The sequence below is a fragment of the Henckelia pumila genome, chromosome 4 (assembly GCF_033568475.1).
Source record: "Henckelia pumila isolate YLH828 chromosome 4, ASM3356847v2, whole genome shotgun sequence".
In the NCBI taxonomy this organism is placed as follows: Eukaryota; Viridiplantae; Streptophyta; class Magnoliopsida; order Lamiales; family Gesneriaceae; genus Henckelia; species Henckelia pumila.
In genome coordinates, this window is record NC_133123.1 from 223704570 (window position 1) to 223713717 (window position 9148).

Below are 9148 nucleotides of genomic sequence, written 5' to 3' on the forward strand. Positions count from 1 at the left end.
GGACAATGGTCACAGGCCGATCCTAACAATTTTTGGGCCCGAGTCTAACTTTTAAAAGAGGCCTCTAAATCATAAATGTGCGTTTATATTCTGTACAAAATGATTACTATAAAACAACACGTCTAACAGTTTAGAGCTAATAATATTGATCAAATTGTTCAGGAATTTTTGTTCTCAATTAATAACATATATAACCAATTCATTCAATCTTTTCATATAACATAGTTTATTGAAAAAATGTTTTGAAAAGCTTTAAATTTGAGAAATTTTGTTTTGCACTTATAACTGTAAAAAATATAGTTAACAAGATTTAATAAGCAACGTGAGTATTTGAGAAATATCCATCAATTTGTTTTTCAAGTAATTCACTACATCCATTGTCGATTTTGTTTCTCTTGGTATTGAGAACTTCAAAAATGTCAACTCCGAAAATAAATCGTGCTCATTAATATCAGAACAACCCTTATGAGTCAGAAAATATGTTTTTATATTGGTTCAATTACACTAATATATAATAAATTTAGGGAATAAAAAGGTTTTTTTGTTTATATTGGGCACGAAAAAAATAATTTATATTTGAAAAAATTTATCAAGAGACATAAGAATAATAAACTTCATAAATAAATTTATCAAAAAGCCCAGAAATAATAATAAAAATTTATATTAGGTAGTAGGCAAAGGAAAAATAATTTCCTGAGATATGAATGAAAAAATCCCAAGAATAAGTAATTTATATTGGATCAATTTACACTTTTATATAATAAATTTTATTTTCAAAATTATGGGCCCCAAAAAAAATGGGCCTGAGTCGGACGACTCTTCGGCCTCCAAATAGGAACGGCCCTGAATGGTCATCGAGGCCCCCTCAGCAATTCAAGCAGTATGGTCACCAAAGGTGATCTTTTACAGCCGGAAAGAATTCAAAATGGTATAGTTCTGGACGTTGTGAGTTATAGTTTGGAGAAATTGCATATATCATCCTTGTGAAATTCCGTGTTAGATAACCCCCTGTGAAAATTTTTTAAGCTAATAATCTCCTGTGATTCTATATTTGTAGCATACACACCCCTTTCAGCTAAAAAATGACGAAAATAACCCTACATAAAATAAATGATAAATTAAATAGTTCATAAAAGTCAAGGGCATTTTCGTCATTTTTTAGCCAGAAGTGGCGTGTATGCTACAAATCTAGAATCACAGGGGGTTATTAGCTTAAAAATTTTTCACAGGGGGTTATTAGCTAATACGGAATTTTACAAGGGTAATATATGCAATTTACCCTTATAGTTTTACGTTAAATATGCATGTGTTAGTACTTTTCACGTAAAAACTAATACTTATCCAAGCTTTTTTGTCACAAAAAAACTAATACTTGTTTATATTTGATGTATAACTTTTTTTCTAACTAGCATACGTAAGAGTTAATACATTTAATAGAAACACAAATAGTTTTGACAAAAAATGTAATACTTTTTATGTCAAGATAGTATACTCTAGAAATAAAATTTTAATAATAAAAGTAATACTTTTGAATAAAAAACGTAATATTTTTCACAGGAAATCTAATGCTTTAGATTTAATTTAGATTTATAATTTTATCCTTTATTTTGTCTAGCTTAAGTTAATTTTTTAAACTCTCGTAATTAAATATTAGTCTATGTGGGATCGACTCGGACTTTAATCCGACTATATTATGACTTGACCTAATCCACTTGATAGATGATAAATTAAATAGTTCATAAAATTCAAGGGCATTTTCGTCATTTTTTAGCCAGAAGAGGCGTGTATGCTACAAATCTAGAATCACAGGGGGTTATTAGCTTAAAAATTTTTCATATGGGGTTATTAGCTAACACGGGATTTTACAAGGGTGATATATGCAATTTATCCTTATAGTTTTACGTTAAATATGCATGTGTTAGTACTTTTCACGTAAAAACTAATACTTTTTCAAGCTTTTTTGTCACCAAAAAACTAATACTTGTTTATATTTGATGTATAACTTTTTTTCTAACTAGCATACGTAAGAGTTAATACATTTAATAGAAACACAAATAGTTTTGACAAAAAATGTAATATTTTTTATGTCAAGATAGCATACTCTAGAAATAAAATTTTAACAATAAAAGTAATATTTTTGAATAAAAAACGTAATATTTTTCACAGGAAATCTAATGCTTTAGATTTAATTTATATTTATAATTTTATCCTTTATTTTGTCTAGCTTAAGTTAATTTTTTAAACTCTCATAATTAAATATTAGTCTATGTGGGATCGACTCGGACTTTAATCCGACTATATTATGACTTGACCTAATCCACTTGATAGAATTCTTAACAGAAATCATCTGTCAGCAAAGTAATAATTTTGACAGAAAAACGATATTTTTGCCAGAAATAACGAATACCAAAACAATCTATATATAACATATTTTGTGCATACCCTTTGTACAAATGCACCTATCGCTTTGTCGATCCTTCAACTCTCGGCGAAGAAACCGGAGATAATCTGAGAGACCCTCTAGTCCCGAATGTGAAAATTAAGAACACTAAAAAATTGGTACGAAAATTAGGGATGAAACTAGAAATCGAAAAAAAAATTCAGAAATGATGAGTCGTTCAATTACCTTGATCTTTGAGTGAGAGCTGGGAGAATGAGAGTGCTGATACCGTGTCCTAGATGAACAAAAAGAAATTGAAATCGTGATCAAACTAAACTCATGACTTTCTGAAATCTTGTGCCATGGAAGATTTAATCGTGAAATTGAAGAAAAATTCAAATGAAAGAAAGATTCATAGCGTTAGACGAAGGAAAAGAATTGAACCGTGGAAGATTTGTCGTTCTTTTTGCTCTAAACGAGCGGAAGTGAGAATCAGTGACCCAAATTGATACGATTCTTAATATCCGATTAATGTGACGGGTTTTTGTATTTTAAATGGACTGACCTGTCTCACAAATTTATATCCTTGAAACGGTTTCACAAGAGTTATACTCGTTTTTTTTTTTTTTTGGATAAACTTATTGCATATATAATTGGCCCATTCAAAAGATTATACCACATATTCAAATTAAGATTTTTGTGGAAAAAATATTTTTATTTCATTTACAAGAAAATAAAAACAAAAGAATTTAATCGTTTATAATAGGATTATTGTGTTAAAAGTACAGTTTCAATAAGTCAAGTCAAGCCTTTATTCAAGACTGAGGCCCTGAGACCTCGTCGATTCCCGCTAACTGCGGGTAGATTTCCTAATTTATTTAGGTAGAAGGTACTTTCTTAGCTCGAGACAAGCAAGTCTCGAGTCCATGCTCAAGTTCCGTCGGTTGTACTGACAAATTTCACTTTTTAGTGTTGTCAATATGATGTAATTTCAATATTCGATGCAATTTGTACTTAAAAAAAAAAAAAGTCAAGTCTTTATATTTGTCCAAAATATATATTATGGCCAATATCGATTTTTGATGGTTTGCGGACTAACCACAAACTGATTTATCAAATCATATTATAATTTTCTTAGTTTCAATAATTGAAGTGATTTTCTGAAGAATCTGATCATCCTATAAATTCTTTGCTGGAGGGAACCTTGAGAAGCACACTTGTATTCTTAAGAGGTAAGAGTAATAAAAATGAATGCAAAATCAATATTGCATATGTTTCTTGTTCTTGTTTCTATATACACATTGAAATGCGGAAATGGAGAAGTGATCAAGTGTATGGAGAAGGAGAAGCAAGCTCTGCTGAAATTCAAGGGAGGAATCATAGACCCGCATAATAATCTTTCGTCTTGGGGAAGTGAAGAAAACAAAAGTGAATGTTGCAATTGGACTGGTGTTGAATGTAGCAACATGACTGGGCATGTGATTGGTCTATGGCTTGATTACTACGATTTTGATAATAATAGATTGGTGATCCAGAACCTTGATTGGCTGTCTAATCTTTCTTCTTTGTCTATTCTTGATCTCAGCTATTCAAGTTTTACTCAAAGCTTGGAAACCATTATGTTCCGAAACATATTGATGATCCCTTCTCTCAAGGAACTATCTTTATCAAGTTGTGATTTCCCCAACGATACATATTCTGTAGATGTATATGTGAATTCCACTTCTGCATCTCTTTCTAATCTTTATCTATACGGAGTAAGTCTCACCTCGTTGGCCTTCCATTGGTTATTTAACATAATCAGTACAAGTTTGGTAATCAATTAGATGGTCCTGTTCCTGATGCATTTGGTCAGAAATTTGTTTTTCTCGAGTATCTTGATCTATCATCCAATAGATTTGATGGTGGGATTCCAAATTCGCTTCAGAATCTAAGAAGTTTGAAATTTTTAGATCTCTCTCACAATCGAATTACAGGTTCACTGCCTGAGAGCATTGGGGAACTTTCAGAACTTGAAGTTCTGAGAGTTTCTTATAATTCACTAGAAGGCGAAATTTCAGAGTCTCACCTCTCCAATCTCCGAAACTTAAAAAGTTTGGATTTGTCTCACAATACATTGGTCTTGAACTTGAGTCACGACTGGACCCCTCCTTTCCAATTGGATGATCTAAACCTGGCTTGTTGTAACCTGGGACCTCGTTTCCCTGCACGGGTTCATACTCAAATTAATGTTTCTCATGTTGATCTCTCCTCTGCAAATATTTCGGGTGAAGTACCTGAAAGGTTTTGGGATTCTCTTCCACAATTAGGATTCTTAAATCTCTCTCATAATCACTTCAGTGGTGTACTTCCTGATTTTTCATTTGGTCCTCTAACATCTCTAGATTTAAGCTTCAACGAATTTTCAGGTTCAATACCATCATTTCGTCCCGATACTAAGATTTTCTTTCTCTCCAATAATAAATTTACTGGAACAATTTCATTTGTGTGCAAATCCAACTTTGATTGGCTGGATTTATTGGATCTCTCAAACAACCAATTGTCCGGACAGCTTCCTAACTGTTGGGATAACATTGCAGTGAACGTTCTTGACTTGTCTAACAATAGTTTTTCTGGAAAAATTCCGAATTCTTTGGGCTCTGAATTATTTACCCTATACTTGGGCAACAATAACTTGTCTGGCGATTTGCCCTCTGGTTTGAGTAATAGTCGATTCTTGGTAATTCTTGATGTTGGAGGTAACAAGTTAAGTGGAAATATCCCGACATGGATAGGAACAAATCTTGGAAACTTGATGATTCTCAATATTCGGGGAAATAATTTTTTTGGAAGCATCCCTCCGGAATTATGCTATCTTACAAAAATTCAAGTCTTAGACCTCTCTAGGAACAATCTATCAGGAAGAATCCCTCTCCACTGCTTCCAGAATTTCACTTATTTGATTCAGAAAAGTAGCACAATGGCGAACGACGTGTTTGATACAATTGGGTTCTATGTAACGGCTGGGCTCTCTATGGATAAGGTACTTGTTCAATGGAAAGGGCGTGAGTTTGAGTACAGTAATACACTTATTCTTCTTAAACTCATAGATCTCTCAGACAACAAAATAGAAGGAAATATCCCCACAGAGGTTTTCCAGATGGAGGGATTAATTTCTTTGAATTTGTCGAGAAACCATTTGACAGGAACCATAAATCCAGCAATTCATATGATGGAGTCCTTGGAATGCCTTGATCTGTCTAGAAACCAACTCTCCGGGAACATTCCTTCCGGTCTCGGGACTCTATCTTTCCTGAATACTCTAGACTTGTCCAACAACAACTTTTTGGGTAAAATTCCATCAAGTACGCAACTTCAAAGCTTCAATGTATCGGTATACGCTGGAAACATTGGACTATGTGGCCCTCCATTACAAAGGTGCCCAGAGGATGGACCCTATTCTTCATCCGGTCATCATGGAAAACTTGACAATGGCGGTGAAAATTATGACTCCTTCACGAACCAATCTTTTTTAAAGGAGTTCTACATAACTATAGTTTTGGGTTTCATTGTCGGATTCTGGGGAACTATTGGTACTTCGATACTCAAGAAATCGTGGAGATATGCCTATTTTAATTTCTTTGACAGCATGATCAAATGTTGCCCATGTCTGAAAGGTACGCCTGATAAGATCAAGGTTGTTGCGTTTTTGCATGTTTATATTTTCTTACATGCAAATGTGTTTTCTTTCGCTGTCATCTTATTTTTCTCTCATGTTAGAATTTTAATGGCCACCAAGATATGTCATTTTATCCATCTTCCCCTCTTGCGAGAAGTAAACTCAGAAAATGTGGTCATATTGTAGTCCTAAAGACCACTCCAAAATGATTTCCAACTCAGTGCATCGTTTTAGTGTTGCATTTAACTTCATAATAACACAATTTCAGCGCTAAATATGAAAATTCATCTCCAATATTAGCTCTAAATTCCGTTTTGAAAGGTATAATTTTTTATTCCAACAAATTATTTATTTACAAGTTTATTAAATTACCAATATAAGGAAATCTTGCTCTTAAATTTTAAGTTAGGGAACTTTGATTTTAAATTGTCTTGAATTCAGGTCCAGCATGATCGAAGAACTCAGTAGACTGGAAAAAGAAACCAACTGCAGAATCATGGAGAGAATTCGAATGAATCCAAAAACATTCGACGCAGAACGAAGAACTTAGTAGCATGGAAGAATCACTACAAAATAATCCTCCAAGCATTTCTGCTTAATTCATGCATCGTGCATTATATACTACGCATATTGTTTTATTTCGTCATTTCATACTTCGTTCTTCGTGTGTTTGCATCCAATAAATAAGCATGATCAACTCCGCAAAAGGTTGTCGATAGAATAGTTGGATCTTTAGTTTTCATATTTTTTGTGTGCGTCACTCGTCGATTTTAAGCGTCACTTCTCATGATCAAGAAACACATTTGCATTGTGACCTTAGTCAACCTTTGCACCAAAGAATTGCTCAGACCCGAATCATTTGGCAGCTAAGACAGAAAAGCAACAGAAAAATTATAAAACCCAAAGCACTCACCAAACTTAATAAATTTTACCTATAATGAACGAAAGGTTCAGGGAAAAAGGTCTAATAAACCTCCATTCAAAGCCTCATTCTTAATATATCGCGGCTTAATGAGAGAATATTTGTATAAAAGTAACTATCAAACATGATTGATTCAGGTTCTTTTCGCAAGTAAGCATGATTAATACAAGATTATTCTTTCCTGATCAATCAATACACCTGATTATGACAGAAAACCAATGTCCAAAACAAGCACTAATTTCCTCTCAAAAAGTCTCCACTAGTTCTTGGCCTTAATAGAGTTGTTCTCCTTGATCCTCGCTCGGTTGTCCAGCTTGACAAAAAGCTTCAGATCCTCATATGGAAGAGTCTCGAGGTCCTTCCTTCGTAGCTCGCTGAGCGCTGGGCGTTTATCCAGCAAGTGCCACAGCCAATCTGGGTACTCGGAATCGGGTAAGATTTTAGGATCTTGCCCATCTTTCAGGATGTTGGCACCAAAAACTGTGGTGGACTTTACTTCTTTGCTCAATGTTGAAGCTTTTGGAGCGCTAGATGCGGCACCACCTTTTGAACCTTTCTTGGCTTTACCTCCAGCAGCGGCAAAAGTCCTAGTGCCCACCACTCGAATCAATTCCTTGGGGATAAAAGTCCCTCGTAATGCTTTCGTGAGAGTAATTGCCATGCCTTAATGGCTGCTGCAAGAACAAGGGCTATCATAATAGTTCATAATACATCAACCATAAGCATGCGAGCATGTTTCTTGAAACTTGACTTCACAAATATAATTGTTATACAATCCTTGAACCTTCTTGTATTTGAAAAGATAAATGAGAAATACTCCTGTGTACTAATATTTTTCTTAAAGCAGTTACCGATGCATTCTTAAGTCTTAACAATGACTAACAATCGGATGATAAATTATCTGCAAGCTGTATCTAGATAGCTCAGGCCTAAGAGCACTAACCAGCCAATCACTTTCAACTCCTTTATACCTTAAAAAGCACAATTTGGAACATCTGATGATATAAGGTCAGATTACAAGTTCTTCATCCTATGTTCGATTCACTCATTAATTATTATTTACAATCAAATTATTTATCAATAAACACGTAATTAATCATAGTCCTATCAACCAAACAAAGCAGTGTCTTGAAGGGTAAGGTGACTGATAGAGAACAATACCATATTCAAGAAACAAGCTTACACGATGCCTCCAATTCGCCATCTCTATTCCATTTTCACCAAACGCTAATTTATCAAAATTTCCCAACTTAACAAAAACGTGAATCAAACAAGCAATCTTAATCTTTTTTCATGAAAAAAACAGATAGAAAACGAATGACATGGTCAAATTAAAGGGATAGAGAGCAAGATTTCACTCTAGAACTTTTGTCCCCATTTCAAATCCTGCATTGTCGCCGTGAATTCGAAAGTTAATAGAAGGAATTTGGCAAAATAAAACCCACGTGCGTTACCTGTCTATGGCCTTCAATCGATCGATCGATCCTGTTCGAGGAATAACAGCGACGGGATTGAAGGGCGGCGCTCCGATTGCGTCCCCAATCCTCTCGACTTCGGGGGCGATTGGCGAAGGGTTTTGGCCTTGTGGGGTTTTGCTTTGCTGTAGAAATTGCATTCCAATCCCAAATGTACACCATAAATCAATGGTTATTTGGTTTGCTCGAAATTAAAATTTTTTAAAAAAAAATCAAATCAAATTTGATTTTGTGAATATAAAAATAGGATAACTAATAGAAGAGGCCCTATATTTATTTTTATTATTATTAATTTTTTTAAAATGAATCTCGTAACTAATATCAAAGGTCCTCAACTGCAAAACCATGGGAAATCACAAGACAACAAATTTACATCACTTAAATTATGTATATTAGTTTATTTATATATCAATAGTAGAGTTTCTCACTTAGGAAACTCCAAAAACGAGCTCAAAGAAAAAGAGTTGTGTCTGTAAAAAAAATTCTCAAGAGCTCTATACAACCGACATAGGGACATATGTCAATTCACCACTATAAATAAGAAACTCTATCCAACTCATGGGAGACATATTTTAACACATAACGATGTTTTTGAGCTTTGATACCATGTTAAAATTTGGATTTGGACCTAACTCAACCTCAAAAACTAGCTCAATTGAAAAGTGTTATCATTTCTATATACAAAACACCCAAAAACTCTTTTAAAACGATGT

The 9148-nt window shown here is 33.9% G+C and overlaps 1 protein-coding gene and 1 pseudogene across 2 annotated transcripts; one reads left to right on the forward strand and one right to left on the reverse strand.

The window, feature by feature from the left end:
- Positions 1–3485: 3485 nt before the first annotated feature.
- Positions 3486–6842, forward strand: LOC140866180 (receptor-like protein EIX2; annotated as a pseudogene).
- A 186-nt stretch (positions 6843–7028) lies between these two features.
- Positions 7029–8593, reverse strand: LOC140866237 (large ribosomal subunit protein mL54). 2 transcript variants are annotated; one of them, XM_073271182.1, is made up of 2 exons: positions 8415–8593; positions 7029–7631 (listed from the first exon to the last, which is right to left on the reverse strand). In XM_073271182.1, exon 2 carries the CDS (start codon positions 7619–7621, stop codon positions 7220–7222), a length of 402 nt encoding a protein of 133 aa, XP_073127283.1. In that variant the 5' UTR covers positions 7622–7631; positions 8415–8593; the 3' UTR covers positions 7029–7219. The 2 variants fall into 2 exon arrangements, with proteins under 2 accessions (XP_073127283.1, XP_073127282.1); XM_073271181.1 differs by having other exon boundaries at positions 7029–7634.
- Between the last annotated feature and the right edge of the window lie 555 nt (positions 8594–9148).